Source organism: Leptosomus discolor, chromosome 11 (assembly GCF_034619465.1).
Source record: "Leptosomus discolor isolate bLepDis1 chromosome 11, bLepDis1.hap2, whole genome shotgun sequence".
NCBI classification, from domain to species: domain Eukaryota; kingdom Metazoa; phylum Chordata; class Aves; order Leptosomiformes; family Leptosomidae; genus Leptosomus; species Leptosomus discolor.
In genome coordinates this window covers 9,511,128-9,536,164 of record NC_141401.1, presented here as the reverse complement: position 1 = coordinate 9,536,164, position 25,037 = coordinate 9,511,128, and the positions used below count along the sequence as shown (strand labels likewise).

General features: G+C 42.9%; 1 protein-coding gene across 1 annotated transcript; it reads left to right on the top strand.

Annotated features, from left to right (window-relative positions):
• Positions 1–461: 461 nt before the first annotated feature.
• Positions 462–23,675, top strand: MTHFS (methenyltetrahydrofolate synthetase). Its single transcript, XM_086471765.1, has 3 exons — positions 462–602; positions 4,150–4,414; positions 23,406–23,675. Exons 1-3 carry the CDS (start codon positions 462–464, stop codon positions 23,627–23,629), a joined length of 630 nt encoding a protein of 209 aa, XP_086327891.1. The 3' UTR covers positions 23,630–23,675.
• Positions 23,676–25,037: the final 1,362 nt, after the last annotated feature.

The window sequence follows — 25,037 nt, the reverse complement described above, 5'->3', positions numbered from 1 at the left end:
ATCATCCCGAGCCGCAGGCCTGTGCCACAGGCATAGCGCTCTCACCCACACCACCGCCCTCATGGCCCAGGCCTGCCAGCCGATGCCAAAGGGATATGAAACTGTTTGGTAGACGGCGGTAAAATATCCCGCTGAAATGTAATTTCCCTTTCAACAACAAAATTAGGAAAGGGGAAATTCTTCCTAACCTACGCCTGGCAGAAAAATAACGCTGGGCCCTGCCAGGCGGTTGGCAGGGCTCAGGCTGGCTCCGGCACCCTCAGGGGCGGCGGCGGCTGGGGCCCACTGGAGATGGCGGCCACCCAGGCCTCACAGCAGCGACCCTGCGGCGGCCGGCTGACACCCGGCGAGCGGGGCCTGGCGGCGGGCCGTCCCCGGGAGCCCTGCCCGGCAGCGCCGCCGCCGCCGCCCCCGAGGCCCGCGAGGGCGAGGCCGGCGCTGCGGCCCGGCTCACTCGGCGCATGGAGCCGCCGGGGGAGGGCGGCGAGATGGCGGCGGCGCTGCGGGCCGCTAAGCGGGCGCTGCGAGGGGAGCTGCGGCAGCGGCTGCGGGCGCTGGGCTCGGCGGAGAAGCAGCGCCAGTCCCGCCTGCTGAGTCGCAAGGTGGGTGCGGGCCCGTGGCCCTACCGCCGCACGGCGGCTTCCAGGAAGAGACGAGCGGCCCGGGGGCGGGGGGAGGGCCGAGGAGCCGGCCCCGGCCCCGGCCCCGGCCCCGGCCCTGCGCGGGGAAGCCCGCCGGGGACTTTCCAGGCGCCGCTGGGGACCGAAGCGGTGACTCAGGGGACCCGCCGGCTCTGCGGCCGCTGCCCCGGCCTTTCCGGGCCTGTGCGCCGAGCGGGTGGGTGAGCGAGCTCCGCCTCGGCCCCTGCCTTCCCCCCTCGTCGCTGCTAGTTCATGTCGGGGACCGGAGGCGGTGGCTTTGGTGTGTGCAGCGGCTGCGATGAGCAGTGCCTGCGATGAGCAGTGCCAGCCATCATCAAGTTAAAGCATGGGGTGTTTGTGAAACTGGAGGCAAACTCATAAACCCCAAAGCAGCGGGGTTTCTCATGGGCTCGTGGTGGGTGTTTATCTCAGATGTTTCACATCGGGCTAGCTTTATGGCCAGCTCCTAGCAGTACATAGAAAAATTAGCAACTCTCTTGATTTGGCCTCTTTTTTTAACCGGCTGTCATTTCCCTTCTATGTCTTTTAGTGGTACTTCTTCCACGCAGTTTTATTTCTAATGTAATTTTTATACTTTAAAATGGATACCAAGCAGGGTTTACCCAATTGGTATCCTAGCACACCGTGATACTAGCATGTACTTTTGAAATGTCCTCTTTGTGTTTGGATTACAAAGTTTTTATATAGATGTATTTTATCATTTTAATAAACACAATAAAATTTTACTTTGCAGTCACTGCATGCAATTGAGCACAGTCCTCCTTTTTTTTTGCAGCACCAGCAGGTACTTCTAGATGATCTATGTTGTTATTTTCCTGCCAGAGGATCTCAAATCATTTCATAGACTTCACTTGATACTAATGTGTAGCCACTTCATGAGTGGGACATGGCAGCACAGCAGTGCAGAAACTTCAGGTCATAGGAGGTTTAAGTGGAACTCATGTAGCCCTTTTTTCATTGGGAATGCTTTTTTTCAAAAAAAAAGGAAATTACCTACTATCATGATAATGCATTTTAGTAATCACGTATCCTAGACTTAAATCTCTCAATTTTTGGAAAACACTGGCATGCATCCTGTGCAAAAATGCAGAGTCCTCTGCCAACTTTATGAGCACCTAGCCTATGTAATACCAAATTTTTAAGAACTTTCAGACTTTGTCTACCTGCTGATGATAAACTCAGCAACAGAGCAGTCATTTCTGCTAGTGAGAGCACGCTGAAAGATCCAGCTTCTGTTTTGCTTAAAAGAAGGCATCTGGAAATAGGACATGTAAATTGATGTTGTCTTGCCATTTTAATAATCTGGCACACATTGAAAACCCTGAGCTTCCTTGAGACAGAGTGGCATTGCACAAGTGGCAGAAAGTAGAGTCAGCTTCCTTGCAGGAGGGTAGTACAGCAGACGTGAAGAAATTTTTGAAAATGCTGAGAAAGTATTTGGAACAATATAAGGCAAAAAATGGAGCACTATAACATATATCAGTGCTTGCAGCTAGTAAAAGTGAGTAGTTTAGTTTATAACAACCGAACAATAATTTTAGTCGTAAAATCTCATCTCAAAATGGTCTTTAAATTCAAAGTGAAATTGCTTCACAGGCTGACCTAGCCACTAGTATTTAATTAGCTTCTGGATGATTATTCTTTTTTAATGTTTGTGTTCATGATTAAAGTCATGCTGTTTGCATGCTCTGATTCTGCAAAAATAGCCATCAGCTGGTGAACAAAGGGCAGATAATATTTGTTAAGTGTGGAAATTTTTTCACTCTTCTCAGAAACTGCTCCGAGTCATAGCAGCTTCGTCTTCACAGTTCTGAAAACATCCGAAATTGTGTCTTCCTGCTAGCATGTGGTTTTACTTCAACCTAATTTTTTTCTATACGGCACAATCAGTGTGTTACTGGACACGTCGGAGCAGATTGGACCTGTGTGGTGCCCACAGCACACAGCACCGCTCTGAAAGAGGAGAGTTTTGTGTCTTGATTTCTCTCTTCTCCAACCCCATGAGAAGATTTGGCTCTGGACACCCTCAACAACACGAATCACAGGCATTGTCTGGAGTCTGCAATTTGACTAAATAGTCCATTCTTTCAAACAAAAGCTACCATGGAAATTCCTTTGTTCAAGAGCTTAATCGGTTTGTTGGAAAAATCCATGTGTTAAGGTTGGGCAAATTACAAAAGGAAGGAAAATATGGTTTTGAATTGTTAAGACGTTTCTATGCCAAGCAACATATTACCGTAATTTGGTCTGAGGTGTTTCTGGTTGGGTTTTTTTTTTTTTTTTGCCTTACAAAAATATATCCATCTTCTGAATATTTCACCTGGGCTTTTAACTGCTGTGCTGAAAAGAAAGAAAGAAAAGGAGTGAGAACCATATCTCAACTCAGATAGGGGCATTTATCTCTCAAAACAGGGCCAGGGCAAAGGCTAAAGCTCAGAAGAGCAAGTTACCCTGCAGTTATGCAAACACAGGGCAGAGGATTTGGTGCTCTCTGTTCCGTAGATAAGCACAGTTTCTCAATTGTCTGATATTTTTGACAGATTTTTGCAAGTGTGTAGAATAAGAATGAATCACATTTAAATGAGAAGGGACACATTTGTATTTGTTTTGTCCAGATGTAAGTAACAAAATATGTAAGGTACTGGAGAATGAGAAGACAAGCTTTTAAAAACCTCCTCTCGGATTTTAGCATGGAATTAAATCTGGAATGGGGCAGAGACAGACAAATCTGCTAACATTTTTCCACCATATAAGCGTTTTTGATTTTCCTTCTTATATTCAGTCTTTTATAAGCCCAGCACAGGGAACCTCATGAAAATCAAAAAATGGCAAGGCCATCTTTCCTTCAAGCTCTGAAAAATCTGCAGTAATAAGATCACCTATTAGAAGCAGGTGGTATTTGAAGTCATATATCTAAACTTGCTGTAGGGAAGGAGTTTCAGGTTAAAAAAAGAAAGAGGGACCTGGTCTTGGAAGACTTTGTGCTCTGCAGTCATCTGCTCTGATGCTAATTTTCTTTTGAGTTATTATCATTGATGCACATCTCATTCTACCAAGGCCTGATTGAGAGATGCAGCGTGTAAAAAGAATAGAAGAAAAGGAATGCAAAACCCTCATGTCTTGCATAAGCTGGCAGTTCTGACCTGCAGTATCTTTCTCCGGTGATGTTGGGCGTTTGAGTATGTCTGCACTATATGGCACAAATATTTAAAAGATCAGGAGATTGTCTCCAAAATTGTTTTTTGCTGGCCCAAACCTCTGTTACAATGTTTTGTTCTCTAGGTGCAAAAATTTGCCTGTTTTGATTTTGCTGATGGTAGAAGTGTTGGAGTAGGAAGTGACATCAGTTTATTCTCTTTATGGTGCATGGTAGTTTGTATCTCTGCCCTTTTCAATGGATATTTTGCTCCAGTGGTGTGTTTAATTAAAATAAAGTCAATCTTTTAGTAAACTTTTTGTAAACTGATTGCATCAATTTCCCTTGTAGGTGGTTGGCCATCCCAAGTACCAAGAATCCAAAAGAATTGCAATCTTCCTGAGCATGCCGGATGAAATCCAGACAGAAGAAATCATTAAGGACATTTTTAAGCAAGGCAAAGAGTGTTTCATCCCGCGTTACAAGCCTCACAGCAATCACATGGACATGCTGAAGTTATCATCAGCTGAAGACATTTCTTCACTTGCTTTGACATCCTGGAATATACTTCAGCCTAGTGATGATGACGATGCAAGAGAGGAGGCTCTTGCTGGTGGTGAGTGTTTTCTTCCTACATTGTGGGGCTGTGAGCAGGAGTAGCCTGGAGGCCAGTGGGTGATACTCTGATAGCAAGAGTGAAATGAAATGTTTCACTTTGATTTATATCAAAGTAGAGGTGCCTAAGTCAGTGTAAGCGGATGCTCCTTTCTCTTGCCTGTTTTTCTCTACCCTGTGCCACCCCAGTGATATACCAGCAGGGCAGGAACAAAACTGCACGGTGGATCCAGCTGAACGAAACTCAGCCCTCCAGATAAGTCAGCTTCTTGGTCCGATTCATGGACGCCCTCAGTGCAGTCTCAGCCAGCATAACAGGGGCTTGTGAAGGAAACACAGGCTTGCCAGGGGTGGCTTAGGCTGCCGTTCAAAGGCTGGGGATTCACAACTTTAGGATGCAGTCTGAGAACTTTAGTTTCCACTGCCTGGTAGGGAACTTTTCAGGTGATGCCTGTAGGCTGACACAAGAATTTTCTGAAATCTGTCATCCTGCAAATTGTATTGCATGGATGAAGCACAGTGCTGATACGGAGCCTGCCCGTGCAGAACAGCTCTAAGGACTGAGACCTTAGACTGAAAATAAAAGGACTTTTTTTGTAGGCCTGGATAAATACTGCAAAGTCTTTTCCATCATTATTCTCTCACATTTTAATTTTGATCTTATAATGCCACCTCAGACACTGAATTCATCATAGGGTCGAAAAGTTAAAAGTTTGTTTAGATCTAGCTAATGGCATGTGTGTTTTGGTCCCAAAATAACCTCTCTCTTTCTTAACCTAAAATCCCCCGACTTCTACAAACTTGTACACAAACTTACTTTTTCTGTGTCTGCATTCATTATTTGCATTCTTTTTGTAAACACATTAATATCTTCCTGAAACATCTGCAGAAAAGTTTGATGTTATTAATGGAAAACTCATGTTGAACTCATGCTTGAAACCTCAGTCTGGGAAAATTTTCTTTAGATGGAAATTCACCATGCAGACAGCTTCCACACCTCACAGACTGCCATTTTTTTAATGCTTGCTAAAGGAACATAACATTTATATGACTCTGTTTGGTTGATCTTGGGTTTATATTTGCTTTGGCATGCCAGTGTACTTTCCCAGAACACTTCACTGTGTTTGTTTCTCTTTTCTTTTCAATCTCTACCTCTTTCCTAATTCAGAATCCTTTTTGTGCCCACATTTTAGCTAGCAAGGGATTTCACTGCTTCGTACAACCTTCTTTACATTTAATATTTAGCACTGTTACTTGTTTTCCTATTTTTTTGTCAAAAATTTGTGTATATTGGTGGGATTTAGGGGCTTTTGAAGGTAATTCTTAAAATGTCCAGATTGGCTGAGCTTAGTTCAGGTACTTAGGACAAGCTTTTGTACTACTGATGAGCTGCTGTTAATTGAATTTAACAAGTCTGTTGCAGAGATCACAGTGTAAAAACACAAGAATTTTAGGTATAGTGGGAGCAAGGACTACCTGGTGTAGAGTGCACTGAGATGTACCTGTTGGGGACAGCCCAGGTGCCAGGCACTGAAGATGGAGGAAGACAGGAGCAAGCTTTGGTACCTGGCTAGTTCTGGAGCTGCTGTTTCGTTCTCTGCACCAGGGTATGGTTGTAGGCAGAAAGCAATGCCAAAAAAGTCGCTGCAGTCTACAGAGAGTTGCCAAGAGAGCAGTTGTAACAACTGGTGTATGTCCATGTCAGACTTGTTCTGCCTGTAGCTGAATTTTAGTCAGTTTGTACTCAGTAACTCAGGAATAATTTGGTTTGGATTGGAAGTCAGACCTTGGTCCCTTATCCTTGGACACTTTTTGTAGATTAGAGAGTAAGTTTAGTTTTTTGTCACCATTGCATGATCAGACTCCCTCCCACCTACCAATCTGTCCCCACAGAAACACGTGCTGCATTTCAATGTGTCTTTAAATTCCTTTTGTTGTATTTTTTGTGTCAGTTACTATATGTTTTGAACTTTGGTGCATTTGCAGGAATGCAAATCTCCTTGCTACTATATCCATCCTCCATTGTTGAAATTATGCATGGATGAAACATTTATCTCTGTGATGTTATCAAATAGCGTGGTGATCTGAGGCATTTACGTTGTTATAAGGAGATAACATGGTGTTACATTAGTAATGTTCCCACTGCTGGCATAAGTTGCTATGTAATTTCCAAGAAATACCCTGCAGGTACATAAATAAGTTATGTCATTTCTGAGTGTATTCATTTTGCATTACAAAAAGCTTAAATTCACACTGCCCTTAAAACTTCAGGCATGGTTATTATGAAGAATAGCTCACATGTAAGACTAGGTGTAGTTTGGGTTTACCCATTTTCATCCTGGCAGTACACCACAGTACACCTTGTTGGCATAAACAAAGATCATTGCAGTTTTGGTAGTAGAAAGTCTGTCATCTTCTCTACCATGCATGGGTGACACTAATTGTCATATGAAAAGGTGCTTTCTTTAGGCTAAATGGACACAGTAACAGAAAGAACAAAAGTGGAAGAAGTTCAGGTATTTTGTTTGTGTGTAGATGCATGACTTGATTAATTTCCAGCTATGCCTGCTGAAAGATTTAGACATCTTTTGGAGCAAGCCAACAGTACATTTTCTTAATAGGTACCAATTCCCATTTGTATCCTTGCCCATCAGAAGTATAAATGTGCACTGGCATCGGGTTTTGCCCAAGGTAATACTTTTGATGAAAGTTCAGGCGGGTTGCAGTAGTTGTTTACAGGAGTGTAGATACCGTGCACAACTTTGGAAGGAGTAAATCAGATAAAACCATGCTCCCTGTTTGTTTTTTATCACGACTCCTACAGAAATTTTAAGGACACTTCCCCAGCAGCTCTAATTTCAATGTGGTTTAGGGAGGCGGTGTGATTCAGCGGGCTGGACATGGGTTTCCTCATTTGTAATGTTATTTATTATTACTTAAACCTGCTCTGAGAATTATGGGTGAAAAGCTAAGTTATTCCTCTGGAAAAGAGATTATTCTTACTGTGACTCAATAAAAAAATGACTGGGTTGACATTCCCCATATGGTAAAAGTCTTGGAGATGGCTTCTTTGAGGGGAGGCAGGTGGCCAACTTTGCACTGAGGGCTCTCAGCTGGAAGTCTTGGACCTGAGCAAGTATTATGCTTGTATGTTCATAACTGAACAACTGAACTGAACTACTGACTAGTAGTTGAAGGTGTACAATAAATTATAGATGATTTTTAAAACCTGGGTGATGGGGAGAGGGGTTTTGGCCTAGATATTTTTCTTTGGCAGAAAAATGAAGAGTTATTAGAAATTATGGCTCTGAATCTACTTACTCTGATGGATTGTGAGGTGTGCTTCTAAGAAACACAAGAAATGGGATTAGGTATACAAAGTTAATCAGCCTCTTTATCTGTGTAAATTCTGCCCTGGTCTTTAAGTACGTCATCACATAGTCCTTGCCCATCGCATCTGGGCACATTCAAAGATGAACCCAGATGCAGTGATCTGGGCTCTTTCAGAGATGCAGAAGATGAACACTGCTTGAAGTTAATGAATGCCACTAACAAGTATGCACTCACTCCTTTGGTTTCTCTTTCAAGTTAGAGCTGCAGGCCTTTTTTACCGTGCATTATTCAAACCTTGGTATGGAGACAGATGTCTTCATGCCTGTATCGGCTCTTCATCACTACAGTGTTCAATGACTTAAAGATATAACTGGTATTTGCTGATGGAGAAGCGCCAGAGGCTCAGGATCCTGGTTCCAGCCTGAGCTGTGCAGAGGAGCTGCGCCCGGTGAACACAGACTCTTGCTTGTTTCTCCAAACATTACGGTTTCTTCTCTGTTCACTCCAAAGTGGTGATTTCCCAGACTTGTCTCATCCTTGGGCTAGACTCCCTTTTCCAAGCTTTAATTTCTCTCCCACCAGAATGCCCCTTTTCATCCTTCCACTCTTTGCCCAGCCTATCTGAATCTCCCTCTCCAAGTGTCCTTCTCTGGCCTTTCTCACCATGTGCCCTGTTTCCTCTTGCTTTCAGTCCTAGCTTGTTATTTCAGGGACGGCTGGGTCAACATAAATAGCTTGCCCTGGCCAAAAGGGAGGAGATCATGTGCTTTGTCTTCTTTCACTTGTCCACTCTCAGACATAGGAAGTTCACCATCCCAATTTACTCATTTCTTTCCCCAATGTGCTGGTTTCTTTCTATGTTTCATTGGCTTAGAAAAACTCCTTCTGTGTTAAATATTATTTTTTGTACTAAACAGTACAAAAGAGATAGTTTTGTGATTGTTTCTTCTGGGCAGTGCCTGATTAAATAAGCCGCTGCCCTCTCTCTCCCTCTTGGTCCCCACCCTCCTCTCCTGTGCCAGCACAGATGCCCCTGTGGCCAAGTTGGGAGCTATACTAGGAAACCAGTCTTCGGTAGGATTAACCCAGCACCAGTAACAGGCTTTTCTTTCAGACAGTGCCACCACACAGGTTTGGACTGATGCAACCAAAGGGCTGGTAGGAAGCTGGTGATGAGTTGTGTAAACGAGTGGCATGCCAAAAAAAAATCTTAGTGAAACTTTAGTCCTCATTTCCTTCCATGTTTCAGTTCCCTGTCTTGCCCCAGTCAGCAGGACTAGGAGCAGCCACTGAAATGAAGGTCCTTCGAAGTCCTTGCAGGGCTGGCAGGAGGACCTGAGCCTGCAGCAGCGTGTGCTCTGCCTTTGCAGCAATACGGGCTTAAGGAGTTTTCCCTCCTCATGTTTTTAGCATATTCCTGCCTCTCAGTGGTAAGCTGGATCAGCTTGCTGCTCTGGATGAAGCGTATTCTCCTCCTCTCCTCCACCCTGTGCTAGTTGGGATTTTTTTAACCCAGATGAGTGGATCCAGTTCACCGTGCGGCTGTATCAGTGCAACTTGTGTAGGGTGGGAATGAGTAGCCAGGATGGAGGGAACATCCCCTGTAAACTGGCACTGGCTCCTAGAGAGAGTTGTGGGGCCACTCATGCCACTCTGACTCCAGCAGTGGTATGGAGAGGGTGGTGTCTCCAGAGAGGCCCAGCACTCACCCCAACATGACTTTCCTAAGCCTGTGCAAATGGCAGGTTTTCAAACATTTACAACATTGTGTAGGCTCAGCTCAGGTGGATTTGAATGGGGCTAAAGCCACATCATTGACACACAGGGCATTACGAGCAAGATTTCAAGTTCTTGCCTCAAAGCATGGAGTAACAGAGCTTTCCCCATCGTTGTTTTTTGCTAGCTTTGTTCTTAGAAACCAGCAAACCATTCTGCCTAAAATAAGAGAAATATAACCCTCCTCCTCAGTTTGGCATAAATACCTGAGCTGAAAAATGTCAGCACTTGAAAATACAGCATCTTATATGTAATGGGGAATGCTGAATAATCTGCTACTACTCTACTAAAGCATAATGTATTTTTGCTCCCAGAAAAGAACTGGACTTGTATTTTGTAATTTAGTTTGGAAACTCCTGGCATTTTTAGTACTGGAAACTTTGGCAGCCCACCAGTCACATATTTATGTTGTACCTTCAAGATAATCAGTGAAATATTAACTAGATAATCTGCACTTTAAATGACAGTATATTTATTATTAATAATAAAAGATCTGAATTTCAAACAAAGCGAGGAAATACTAACATATGTCTAGCAGCAACTTCTTGCAGCTTCGTTTTCACATATTCTTTTGAATCTTGGCTTTTAAGGTTGGGGTAGTTGTATCTTTCTGCCCTTATAACTTCCAGAACACTTTGAGACTTGCTGTAGTGTAAATTACAACATACTGGTAGCAGAAACAGACAGCTACCGCTTACCTGCGTGGACTGTATTTGGTTTGCAAGGGCTACTTTTGCTGGGAAGGGTGACCCTCTTGCAAGGAAAGTGCTGGTTACCTTAAGCCTGCAGTTCCAAGCAACCTCAGGTAGTTTGAAATTATTTCTGAGTGACCATTAGTTGTATTTTAAACTTTGCATTGGGATTTGCCCTGCAGAAACATTTTAGTCTGCAGAAGCTCTTTTTTGCCTGTCTTTAAACTCCTGCAATTTATTCATACATTCAAAGAGGCTGCATTTGCTGGCAGGACTGATGGCCTTGTGATGCCATTTGTATTCTTAGTTATTCCAAATTTTAGCACAGTTCTTTAGAAGTGTGACTGAAGTGGTGGCAATACAGTCTTAAGAAGAATAGATTTAACTTACAGCTGCGAAATAAAGTGGGATGTAAAAAAAAAAGAAATAATGGGCTGCCCCCCCCGCCAAAAGATGCACCAGAAGCAGGAGGGTTTTGAAGTAAGAGGCACATTAGAGCTTAGAAATAAAAAACAGTGTGAGGAGAAAATACTATGTCTTGAAGCACAGGGAAGGACTAACATGCTACTTCAGCTCCATTAGATGTTGTATAGCTGTACATGAAGGGATAATGAGACCATACAAAATTATGGTAATCATTCTGAAAAAAGACATGTAGTAAATAATGCTGAGGAATAACTGTGAATATTTAAATGAGACGTATTTATGATTGAAATGTATCTGGAATAAATGAAATACGGATATGTGAAAAGCAGAGATGTTAAATATTACTGTTCAGGAAAACAAAACAAAACAAAACAAAAAATACCCGAAGTGATTGAGGGGGCTATTAGATTTTCTTTTCCTCTGGGAGACTTGATTAAAACTTTCAGTACCAAATATGTCAAGGGATAGATTATGATTTAAAATCTTTTTACACTGGTCATATAAAAGAAAACCTGAGAGCATAGCATGAAACAAAATTGAAAATCGAGGCTTAGCTGTTAATGTAATTTATTTTTTAATGAAATGATTTAAAGTTTGGAATGAACTTCTGCTTAGAGACAATGAGCCATAGTATTTTAATATGCATAAGGAGAAAAATTTGGAGCAAGTGAGACATTAACGTTCTGGTGATGAGTCTTCTTGTGGAGAGAGGATGCTTCCCCTCACACAGTGCAGGATCAGAGCACTGGACATAAAATCCAGCATCATGTGCTTTACAAGAGTCAGGAAATCTCACAACTTGTAGCATGTAGCAATAACTGAAATGTCTTCCTACCTGTACAGCTGCAGACCCCAGCTTATCCCCTTACAAACAGATTCTGGTTTCTCTTTACCTGTGGGCATTCAGAGTGTTCCTCTAAGCATCAGATTTTATTTGTATTAAGCCCTTGGCTCTGCTGCCTTCTGACAGCTGTGAGTTGTACTGGTTAGTTAGTGGTAATGTGAAATATTATGTTCCTTATTATGTTAATATTTCCATTCCTACGATGTGTGAAATATTATGTTCCTTGTATTCATTATAAATTTGCTGCTCTCAGTTCAAGTGATACCTAATGCTTCTACGATGAGAAGTAAATACAGATGTTTGGTTTACTTTCTTTTTATTATTCATTTTTTAGTTAAACCTGTATTCTGTCTATTGTATTTTCTTCCTGTCAAACTTTGTCCTTTTTCTCGTTCTCATATAGAAGCTTTTCTAAATCTGTAAGAGTTCCAGCCATTGCTCTTTTGACATTTGCAATCTCTCTGCTCTTATTTTGGAGAAAAGATGCCCAAGAGAAAATCTTATGCCCAAGTTAAGAAGTACTATGAAATATATGTAGTGGCACTGTAGACGTTAATTCTTTCTGTATATACCATAACACTGCTTTTCAAATCAGCTCACTGGGCAGATCTTTTTACTGGTTTCCACATAGGTATCCCACAATGACCTATCATTACAAAAATGCCTGTTCCAGCATTAAAGATCCATAAAATAATTTTACATTATTCTTTCTAGCATGTTCCGTAACAGGTAGAGTTAGCTAGGAAAATGCGTGCTTGGAAGTAAAACACTTCAGGTGTGATAGCAACTGTTTCCCTCAGGGTTTTTCTGCATCCCAGCCTTCAGTTGGATAGATATGGGACTCCATCCCCAACACTGGGATTGCTGTCCACTCCAGCTGGTGCCTGCCCTTCCCCTTCATGTCTGCACCAGCTTCCACAGCTCTCTGAAACAGCTTAGTAACAATCACCACCCAATTTGCTAGGTGAATGCAGACACTTTTAGCTGAACTTCTCCTGGTGCTTCTGTTCAGAAACAGGTACAGCATGATTACAAAGAGTCTCTTTCTTTGAAAGGCTTTTGAAAAAATGCTCTGAAATGCAAAAGTTCGTGTTTTTATGTGGCATCACTTTGTAATGCCCTTTAGTGTCCTTATGTTCTGAATTTCCTTGGTGTACACTAGACTGTGAACACTGTGTGGTTTAATTTTAATACCACCTGTGCCAGGGTATCCTGCAATGAACCTAGAGGGCTGAGAACTCTGGCACACTACAGCTTTTTGCTTTCATAAAGTTCATTAAGGCTTTAAAAGAGTGTTTTTCCTTGTAATCATCTTAAGTGTCACATCCATGTTTGCCTTCTTGCAGAAAACATTCTCCTTGCACTCAGCAAAACAACTAAAAAGATTACTTCTGCTGTAATCAATTAAAGTTTAAAGAGAAGTGAAAGCAACATAGGTAAGGGCTTTAAATTCACTGCAGGTGACTCAGGTTTTGTTTCAAAGAGGGCTAATTTTGCTCCAGTGAGTGTGAACAGTAGCATTGTTATTTTCTTCATACTGTTTCCTAAAGACAGGAGTCTCTCAAAGGCAATAAGAGGTTAGGTTCATTTCTGGAGTGTGGCGTGAGTCTGTACAACTCATACCGGGGAAATGCAAACATGCAAGAATCTCTGGCTGTGCTAATTCATCCAAACAGACGTTTTTGTCTCCCTTTATTTTCATTTTTGGAAAGGGAGAGCCAGAATCAAGCTTATCTTAGTGCCTTTGTGCACATAATCTGGACAATGGACAGTCTGGAGAACGGGAGAGGAAGTTTTTTCCTGCTGCCTACCCGTGTAGGGTAACGTGGACTGAAGATGCAGTTTGCTGAGGCAGCTGAGCCCTGCTAGCAGCAGGCTGGTGCCAGAAGGGGCAGTCCTGCTGCCTTTTGCTTGCTTCCAGCTCTGTGCTCCCCTCGTCCTCCCAACCCGAGTGCCATCTCCAGTACCCACGGCTGAGCAGATTCAGCTCATGAATCTGGCACAAAATTACTACGTTTTTTTCCTTTCTTGTTCTTAGGATTGGTTTTCTGCCAGCTTAGTGGGCTATTAAATCAGGTCAGCACTTTTCTAGCTACAAAAGATTTGTCTTCCTGGCACAGTTAATCCCTGAGGTTCAAAATACCCTGTCATTTCCCCGTACGGTGGGAAGTTCCTTGGACCTGGCTGAGAGCCACTGGCTTTCAGGGAGCAGGAGACTTGTGCTGCTGTTTCACTGTGTAAGGATAGCTCTTGGTCTTCGTGTTCGGCATCATAACTGGACTCAGTTCCTGCTTGTGCTGGCTGTTGTGCATGTGAGATGGGAATCAGCTTTTGCGGTGTAGGTGGAGGGCAAATACCTGTCCAGGAGTGACGTGAAGCCCTTTGCCGGCAGGTGTCAGTATTCCATACATTTACTACTGACCATTAGTGTCACTTAGGCTGTTTTTCTGTGATGAAAATCTCATCCAGGCGTTGTACTCACACATACAGGAGCACAAGTGCTCCAGCCTCATGTCTCCAAAAAAATCAGGGGTTGGCATGAGGGAGGTGGAGGATTCCAGAGAGAGTCAGGGTTTTTTAGGCTGTACAAGCTTAAAAAGATAGAAGAAAATCTTGAGATGGAAGAAGCAGGATTCTCAGCTGGTGTGATGTTAACGTGTTTGACACTAACAGTGAAGGTGCCATCACCTCCAAACCAGCTGACTGTACACGTTCAATAAAACCCTGCCTGTGAGCATGCCTAATGATCCCATCAAGTGGTGTAACTCCTTACAGGACTCGTGTTTATGCTCTGACAAAGAAGTTGATAATCTTAACCATTTATATTTCACAAGCAATTCTGCATATTTTATGATAGGCTCTCTGCTGAGTGAGTCAAAGGGCGCTGGAAATATTGATAGTGATGCATGATGTATTGAAAAAATCCCCAAATGATTCACTTCTGTCATATATTGATTTAAAAATATCCAGACAGCAGCATGCAAACGAGGACCAAGAGTGAGGAAATGAAGTAGTGCACATACACATTTATCGAGTGGAAGTATTTAAATAAGTGCTCAGATAAACACTATGGGAAGTGTAGCTGAGTTAAAGAATTTAACATAAAAACACATAAAGATACACAAAAATCCTTGTATTTTAGGCTGCAGCAGTGTTATGGCAATTCTGGCATGAACAGTTCAAGCACTGATGCCTTGTGAGTTTCTGTAAAGGAGCAGATTTGCAGTCAGCATTTGCTGATTTAACAAGATGTGTTGATGTGCTGTAAAGTGGCTCTAATGCCATTTGTCCTTTCTCTGGAATTGCTCCTTGGTACATCTTGTTTCAGAGTATTTTGGTGGTTTAAAATCACAGGAGAACCCAGGTGCAAGCCTTTGAACGAAATATTTTTTGTTGCCCATGTTTTCCCAATCAGACTGTTGTAACTGTGCTCACATATCTGAATATCAGGAGCAGATAAGTAATTTTTCACAGGCTGATAACTAAAGCATTTCTAAGCAATTATTTCTTTTAGTCTAAATTTTCAAAACCAGACATTTTTGTAGGTGGCATTGGGTGATTATGGTTTATTTACAGGGCTTACGCAGACTTGATGAATAATAGCGAAATAGAAAAGTACTTGTTCAAATTTTCTTTTAGGTAGACATTTGGCAAATTCTGGAAATGAGACACTAGACCTCAGCTGACTGTAAGTTAAACCTCAGGGGAAGTGAGTGTGATGGTTGTAGCCTCGCACACCCTTCCCACGTTGTGAAACCAGCTAGATTTGTACACAAGACAGCCTTATACAGTAGCTTCCCTGGTGACACATGAAAGGATATTTATTTGTGGAGCAGGACAGGTTTGTTTGTGCAGGGCTGACATACTACGGCTGATGCTGTGCAGCACACTTAACCGTTCAAATGTATTGGCGCTAAATTATAAGATTTTGTTTTAAATTAATTCAAAATAGGAGGATGTTGGCTTGATCGCAGCTTCTTAGCACAGGAGCTGATCAGACAGCTTTATTAGTGTGTTTTGCAGGTTTAATAATAGAAAAGTGGCTGCCACTTGGTTGTTTTAAACCTGTATGACTGATGGCTATCACGTAGCTTCTCAGGGAGAGGTACAAATATGTTATGATGCTGTAGTTCAGAAGGGCAGGTGTGAACTGTGGAGACCAATGTTTCATGCTGACACAAAGCACTGACATGGATGAGTAGACAGATAAACGCTGAGTTGCTCAGTGCTTGTTTGTAGATTTTGCTGATGGTTCTATTTTCCTCAAAATATTTTATTGAAGTAATAACAGAAGCTGTCTCAGTCATGCTAGTGCACCAATTACCTGGGGCATGTGGATTGCAGATGAGACAGTCTGCTTGGCATCTGTAGGTATGTAAAAGGTAGAATGGTGGCTTATGGGTATGCGTGGATGTGGGTAAAAAGTTTTTTAGAAGATAAAAAGACACAAATACCTGTACACAAATAGGAATGAAAATAAAGCAAGTGATTGCCCCTGGTGTTAAAGGTATTTCTCCCTGGATGAGGTAAGCATTAGCCTTGAGGGCCTCGCAGTGTGCCCCATAGCAGGAGATACAAATGTGATATAGTTTGATTTTTGATTCCTGCGCCTGGCTAGTGCATGCTGGGTAGAAAGCGAGCATCTCTCTGGCTCTCCTTCTAAAGCAACGGATGGCTATGAATAGTTTGAAAACAGTAAGTCCTGCTGAAGTGATGTGGTACTGCTCAATTAAAGATGTTCAAACAGGGGAAGCACACCTGGAGGAAAAGCTACTGACTGAGGTTTAAAATGAGCTGTTTTTTCCATCTAATATAAAACAACTTTTAGTCCTGTTAGTTGACTGGGATCATAAGGAGACTAAAGAGTGAGCACTAGAAGAGAGCTGTTTATGAACAACCAACAACAAATATCTACAAGAGAAAAGAATTCATTTTTCTCAAACTTATGTCAGTAACTCAGGATATTTTTCATGTAGTTTGCCAGGTTAGTGCAGGGGGAGTCAGTGGGGCTGATTTACAGTAACTGAGGATCTGATCCTTTCTGTTGTAACTTAGGTTTCCAAGAAGATAATTCGTGCTGAGCTTCTGATAGTGATTTTCAAAGGCTGTATCACGAGAGCAAATAGGAATTATCAAATAAGAGTTTCCTTTCTGTTTAAGGGATTGCATTTGCATCTTAGCAGACTGGCTGGGGTAAAGTTAGCTTTTAACCTGTTTATGTCTGCGATCCCCTGTGTTACTGGAAGAAATCAGTATTGTTGGTTTTGGATGAATCACTTTTTTTCAAATGCTTATCAATTGCAGCAAAGGGTACTGGTTTTGTCTTTTTGCTCATTTGGTTGGTGATATAACAATATCTGGCTTCTCCAGGGCTTAGTCAGGATAAGGAGCTGGTTTCTTCTGGAAGCCATCCCAGCCCTTCCAGGAACCACATACCTCGGTAGGGTCTGGACTAGGGCTGTAGTGAACAGATCTGGCATTTCCCTTTTTGACCTTATCCAAGGCGAGCGTGTAGTAGCAGAGATGCTGTGCTTGAAACCAAGGTCAGGTTTTTTCCAAAGGGCAGAGAACTTTTATCTGGAAGTAAATACCAAGCTGTTAGCAACCTCAGTTGTGGTGTGAGGAGCATTCTAGGGAGAAGGCTTTACACTAGTCATAAAGGGGAAGGGATTTGTTTTGCTGCAGCATAATTGAAATATTTGCTTCTATGGAGTTGTTTTCCCCAAGGTCTGGTGATTAACCCAGACCACAGTGTTAGGTGCTGTGTAAATACAGAACAACATGACGATCTGTGCCCTGTAGAGTATATGTTCAGAAGCTAACATCTACCCAAGAGGCCTAACTATGCTGATGCTGACAGTAATTAAAGTTACAGTAATGACTCTGTCATTAATTAGAACTTTCTGAGTTATTCCATCTCATTGGCTCATATGCTGTGTGTCACCAAGACTGATACTTAAAATGTTAGAATCAAGTGATTAATTTTTTCCTTTGGGGTAGCAGATACAGAGGCAGCAGATGGTTACTGCACCCTTTTCATTCTGAAAAGTAAGGTTTTCCTGCAAAAGGGTTTGGGTTTTTTTCTCCATTGTGGTCCTTGCTAGATCAGAAAAGGACCAAAGTAAGCTTTCACTCCTTGTAAATGACTAGCTTTCAAATATTTGTCAGCTCCACAGAGGTTGTACATAGACTGATCTGACATCATTTATGGTGTGCATAACACCATGAACACAGCTTCCCTTTAAACAGAAAGCTGTTCTTGTCCTGGATCTTCTGGTCCTGCACCTTATGTAGTCCTATACGTTCGAGCAAAGCAGGGGGAGTCACTGCCTACCAACACAGAGTGAGCTGAATGTGGAAAAAACCCAACCGCAGAAAAGCTCATTGTTGCCCAAGGTATCAGGCTGGGAGGATCAAACCGTGCTTGTGGTGATGATGGAGTAAGCGATGCACAAACTTCTGTGCTTCGGGGAGAACCTCAGACTGCACAGCTGGTGCTGTGAGGAGCAGCAGCCGTGGCATACAGAGCTGATTGCTGTCGACCTCTTGTAGGCTTGAGCTCAGAAGTCTGTGCTGCCAGCATGATTTTTATGAGCACGTTGCTGTTCTTTACAGAAACACAGGAGCTGCTGCAGCTTGGCCTCTGCCTCATCCTCTTGCAAGCACTGTGGAGGTGAGGATCAAAAGAGTCCATGTTCCCACTTTGATGGGTCCCAGGCACTTCGCTGTGTCCACAAAGCAAGTGGTGGCAAGGGATGAGAAGGTGGGATGACAGAGTATTTCAGTTTTATCTTCCATTAGGACCCTCTAGCTGTGCAGGGGGAGACGAATGACCCCACACAGCAGGTGGCAGTGGACTGGTGGAGCCCCTTCAAACCTGGGAGTAGGGAGGCCCTGCTGGCTGCTCCTTCTGAGGGCAGGACAAGTCCCCAGCAGTCTTTACATGACCTATATCTGTGCAGTTTGATGGACTCTTCTATAATTAACCATTGTCAAGAACACTTCTGAAAATGCCGGCTGGCATTTCAAATAGGAACATCAGATTAGGGAGAAGAGAGGTAATGAGGTGCAAGGAGAAAATCCTCCCCTGGGGAACAAATCAAACCTGATATCATCATGAAGGGTAATGAGAAATGCACTGCCGAACTGAGATTCACCACAGCTGCCTAGAGGAAGCGAAACATTCCTATTTAAAACACCAGAGAGAGGCTGCTACTGTTTTGGTCTGCTGGTTAAGTCAGGGGATGCACAGCTTGCACACCTGCCTTTTGCACGTAGTTTTGCCACATGTTTCCTGAGTCCTTGTGAAGTCATTTCACTTCTCTGTGACATAAGGTATGTCTACATAGGTGTGTGCAAGTCAGTGCAAACAGAGTGTGCCCGCACACCCACACGGCACATTCTGAAGCTGTGACTGTATCTACACTGCTACGTAACACAGGGCTAAGTGGCACAGACTGGTCCTGTCCACACTACACAGAACTTGGCCTGTCTCTTCTTTTCTGCTCTCACGTGATGCTCCTGTGGCCATGAGGAAAGACTTTTTTTTCTCTTTCCTTATTTCATAGTATCTTTACTAATATGAGGCCTTATGGCACACCCATCACAGCAGTTATCTTGTAGCACCAATCTGAGGATTTGTGTTGCTATTCTGGCATGTGGCAGGAAAGCCCATGTCTGTGTCTGGAGGAGCAAAACCAGTTTTGTTGGTGTAGGAGAGCTGCACAGGGTGGAAGGAACCAGAACTGTACTCTTCTGTCTTTACTGCCCTTGGGTATCCTGTCCCCTGGAGCAGGCATAGGTGTCACTTGGACCTGCAGTGCCAGACAGTGTGCTGACAATTCAACAGCATTGAGCACCTATGATCCTGTAAATCAATTTGTTTTCTGGCTCTGCTGTACTTAGCAGTAAAAATGAAACCCGTGTGGCCGTGTCAGCATGGCTGTGTGCCCACACTGATAGATAAGTCAGGCTATATTATTTCACGCACAGTGCTACACAGTTGAAGGAGCTGTGTCCACAAGAGCTCATGTCATAGATACAGCGAGTATTAGGTGTCTGTCATTGTAATTGCTAACCTTACTAGGGCTGTAGTGAACAGATACTGGGATACCCAGTAGCTTAATTAAAGTGTGGAAGAAGCATTGATATTCTCTACATAGAAGCTGGAGCAATATGTTGTTGCTTGAGACAGTTTTCAGCCTTGAGCAATTTTCAGACCACAAGCAAGTAGTCCAGGAGAAGCACGGGTTACCTGTAGCAAAACCCTCTTGACTGTGAGTGTGCTTTCCTGGGCTCCTGGCATGTAGTCACAGGACCCTCGGGGATCCAAGAACCACCAGTTAACAACTACAGACACTTTTGGGACAGTGGACATTACAAGGAGGCGATAGAAGTAGGTGGTGAATGTGAGACCTCCCTTAGCATGTTTTATGAGGCACTAAAAACTGATGGGGTGTTTGATGCCCAAGTACCTGCTCTCTCTTCCCAGGGACAAGGATGCCATTTCACACAGCTATCTGTGGGAGCAAGGGGACTAGGATGTGAGAACAGAGCAAGCCTGCGGGGCATCCTCAGTGTGAGCCAGTGGTCCTGCAGGGCTGGAAGGGTGTCCTGTCCATGCACAAGCATGAGGGCCCTGTGCCAAGAGGGGCAAGATGTTCTTACCCTCACCTGCCATCCTGTTGATGTACTGTCATTGCTGATAGTAATCTTACATGTCTGCAATCTTGGTCTCATCTGTGTCTGCAATCTTGGTCTCATCTGTGTGTCACCTCTCATCCTGTGACAGCTCTTCCCCCACGCTGCCGCAGGCACCACAAGAGGTTTTGTTGTTCCCCAAGTTATGTGGCGGGGAAGCATTTTCTCCATGCAGCTCTCTGCCATTCATTCTAGATCCTGGGGTAGGATTTGGGGCTAATGCGGCTTGAACTGCCCTTGGGCTCCTTGCAGCGTAGCTGTGTCATTTTTCTACCAAAAGCGTTGCTTGGCATTTTACTTAAACCTTGTGTGGTGTGAGTTGCATGGATGTCAGACAGCATATTGTGAGTCAGAGCGAAGGCAGTCGGTATCACAGTGCTCCAGTAGAAGAAAAATGTAAGGGTAACTATTACAGTATTTACAGCATCATTTTTCATATCGAGATTTGCACAAGCTTGTTTGAGTTATTCAGCATAAAAAATATGCGATTATAAAGGAGCTGACTCATTAAAACAGTCTCTGTTTCTCCAGAGAACCCAGGAGAAAACACAGTGCTTTGATACATCTAAATTCACTCAAGTGTGCCTGGTGCTATCGCTTAAACTACATAGAGAATATCTTTCTTCCCTGCACTGTTCCTGCCAATTCCCTCTTTCCTTAATGCTTCCCCTGACTTTTCTTCTTCCTGTCTATAATACAAATGTAAGGAGAAATGGCACCTTTTTACTCTGCAGATTTGCCCGTTGTGTGCATTCTTACCTGCCAGCAGTAGTGACTGCAAATGTTTCCTGCTTTTTGCCATGAGAGTCACATGGAATGAAAACAGCTAAAAAACAGTGTAAGGCAGAGTGTGTTTCTTTCTGTGAGTCGTTAGTGTTTGGTACACATTGGTTTCTGGGCCACCCGAATACCTACAGAAAGCCAATGTGAGGCAAATTATGGAGAGCATAAGAAGTGAGCACAGGAGTAACTCAGGGAGGATTTGACCTGCAGAATCTATTACTGACCGTGCTAACGGGGAGATATGAGCTGGTTTCTAGGTCCTGGTCCATAGGCTGGACAATTGACAAAAATGTGTTTTTACTTGCAAACTGAGGAGATGTGACATGGTATGTCTAACATGATGTACAATGTGATACCATAAAAATGACATCTCCTTTCAAGTGAGGCCATACTTCTGCCCTCGTGCCTCTTTCCCTCTTTGTTTGCCGTTTGGCATCTGTCTGTCCTATGAGTCAAAAATTAACTGCAGCATGGGTAAACACTCAGACTCCTTTTTACGTCAACCAGTAATATTCTGTGGTCTGCCCTTTGGCTAATTCCCTCCTTTTACTCCTCTGACCTCTTTTAAAAAAGCCATGCTTCTTAACTGTATGATGCCAGTTTTGCAAGACTGATCTTCTCTAAGCATTTCACACTGTGTTGCCTTGCATATTTTGTATCAACGTTCTAATTCAGTCATCAGGTCATGGTGGAAGATTGTTCCCATCGGTGACTCTTCTCTGAACGATGAACAGTGGAAGGAAATCTCCAGAAGCCTGGAAAGTGTGCAAATGAGTTGTTCTCCTGTGAACTTTCTATGTGCTCTTCCAGGCTGAGTTTGGAGTTGATACATGATGGGATTCCCTGGAAGCTTAAAAACTCTGCTTAGCTCTGTCTCTTCCAGTACGTGCTCCCACACATCTCCTTGAGTGTTGGGCATTGTTCCTCAGCTAGATGTAGTGAGAGCAGCTCAGTCCAAAACGGCAGGAGAGAGTAGGTTTGGACATAGGAAAAGTGGAAAAAATGCCTGACACATCCTAGCCCTGGTGAAGGAGCAGAAGCTAGTTGCAGAAAAGCTGCTGAAGGCTCAGTACCGTTCCTGTAAGAAGGAAGAAGCAGTGGACTGAGACACAGTATTTGCTTTCTTTCCAGACTCGTGTCAGCTGTGTTCTAGCCTGTGCTGGCTTTCCACTACCCTCTCTCCTTGTGTACATCTGCTACAGCAGCAAGTAATGAAAGACTTTCTTTGCATTGTGAAACTAGTAAGTGGGATGTTCCTGGGTTCAGCGGTCAGCACCAGGCCAGCCAAGGTCCTTTGTTTAGAGCGTGTCCCTGCAAGGCTTCTCGCACTAAACGAACAAGCCTTGCATAAGTGATGGGAATCTGCACACTGGCTGTCTCCATGCCTGGTGGTCGCTCCGCGTGGCAGGCGGTTCCTTTTGCCTGCCTGGCAGTGATGTGAGTCAACTCCTGAAACAAGTGGGCAGCTGGGTGTAAATTGTAGCTGGCTCCCTGGCACGATGCTGATCCGCATCCGTTCACAGAGTGGGAACAAAGCAAGAAAAACGGGCTTAGCTGATCTCGTCTTTTTATCAAAAGCTTGTTAGTGGGTCTTTTGTCAGGGTTTCACCAGCTGAATGGGTCTGTTTTGTCCAGATGATTGGCAGGTTATGCTGCTTGTTTCGTTTTTTAACTGATTTTGAGTTCCAGTCAAGTGCAATCTCAGAAGAGTCTTGGGGACCCCATATGACCCTCCAGAAGGAGGGATATGCAGGGCAGGCAAGCCGAATGCCTGTATGTGCTGCTGGAGCAACAGTGAAAATTGCTGGAGGCTCAGGAAGAAAGTCCTTTGGGAGAAGAGGAACCAGACATCATGAAGAGACAAGACTTCAAATCTTGATCTTGATATAAGAGGGCAAATACCCACTATCAGAATATGTTGTATTCAAGCCTCTTTGGTTTCGGGAGGTTGAGTGAAGGTTCATGACATCTTACAGTTGTGTCAGGAAGATGCTGTCTTTCTCTCCTTATGCATCTTCTTTTCATTCTTTTTTCCTTTTCTATTTCTGTGTCTGATGTTGAAGTTCATTTGATTTTCTGATTCCTTCTGCATTTAATTTCCCTGAGTTCAATCTTTTCCTGGATTTAGATTCATAATCATTAGTATTTGGAAGTGTGGGGTTAAAATGATAAAATAAATTTGTTATAAAGTAGGGTTTTTTCCTTCTAGCTTTTCAAGGTCTAATTATTTTGCGGCTGATCTAGTATGCAATTGATAAGATGAAAATGTAAATTTACAGGTTTAGTATTCAAAGTGTTTTTCATCTGATCAAAGAGAGGGAAGCATTTTGCAAAACACAAAGCTTGCATTTTTGCAAATGTCTGAAGTTATGTGGTTCTAGTCAAGCCATCAGAAAATCCACAGTGCATCCACTAATGTTTATTTCATTTTTCTACAGGAGGTCTGGACCTTATCTTCATGCCAGGCCTTGGGTTTGACAAAAAAGGCAACAGATTGGGAAGAGGGAAAGGATATTATGATACCTATCTTGAACGATGCATGAAACATCCCAGTGGAAAGCCTTACACAATTGCCTTGGCTTTAAGGGAACAGATTTGTGAATCAGTGCCTGTGGCAGAAAATGACGTCCAAGTAGATGAAATCCTTTATGAAGACTGCTGAAATTACCTTGATACCAACCCACCTTCAGAATGACCAATCAAACATGTCAGAAACACCAGTCGGGACTTTTTAATAGTCATGTGACTTTGGGAGCAATAAAATACACTGTGTTTGAACAAAAAAAAACCCAACAGTGTAAATGTAGTAATAGTAGTGAGGATTGCATTGGTTTGCTTCTAAATAGCAAATATCTGGATCTGGTGTGAATTCTTACTCTAGAATCCATAGAAACAAGAGTGTATGACTGTTACTACAGTTAGGACCATTTTTTCTCATCATACTTTTGAGAAACAAGCTACTTGATACTTAACAGTTTTATTATTCCAGTTTAAAAGTGAACTGTCTACTAATGACAGTTCTTGATCCATTCTGGAACTATGTTATGTTAAAAGTTCATAGAACTTAAATATTCATGCATCCATGAGCAAAACAAGAAACTGCCAGATAAATCCTATAGTACGCTGGGCAAAAAATGGTGATTGGAAAAAAGCCTTAATTGATTTTAGTTTATACAATATTTTTGGCTGTTTACTTGGCTCCTTGAAGTTCTGTTAAAATAAAGGGAGTGTCTGTTAATAAAAAAGGTTCATGTCCATAGCTTTGGTTCTTTCCTTTATCTGAATATGAGATTGTAATGTAGGCTAAAATGTAGTCGGTGAGTTTTTTGTAAAATAATATTCAAAATTACACTAAAAGTTTTACAATTTTGTATATGAGCCATTCATAATGTCCAAAATACTGCATGAATTATCGGTTCTATGTTAAAGGATAAAGAGATGCTAAGAATTGCAGAGAGCGGGTTTTATGGATTGAGAAAGTTTTTGCATGGAAGGTTGTTTTCACTCCAATTCTGCAGACCATCCCACAAATCAGGAAGAAGGTAGTGAGTTTTCCTCTGAAAAAACCTCACTATCCAGAGAGTTTTCCTCTGCACTTTGTCCTCATAGTAATAGGACATAATATTTCCAATCAGGATTAATCCAACTGTCAAAATTTTGTGTTCCTTCTTCACTTTTTCTATACCTGTTTAACTCCTCCCTCAATCAATAAATCAGCGCATTTTCACCAAACCACTCTGTGTCGTCATTTAAAAATCCATGAATTCTTAAGGACCAGCTGTGGAGCAAAATGACCTTAAGGCTTCCTCAACGATAACTGTGACAAAACCATGCCTACAGTAAGTATGAACGTTTTAATCTGAGAATGCTTGTATTCAGTTTTATTTCCATTTTGCTAATACAGTAACTAATTAAATCCCCTTGCTCTGAGGTGAACGTAAGCTTAGCAACCCAGGTCTCTCTGCCTGTGCTTGCTGGTGCTTCTCCATCCTGTATTAACAAAGGTCTGGCCGGCTGGGGTGAAGATACCTTCAGTGTTGGCCTGCTGGGCCAGCCCACCAGCACGTACA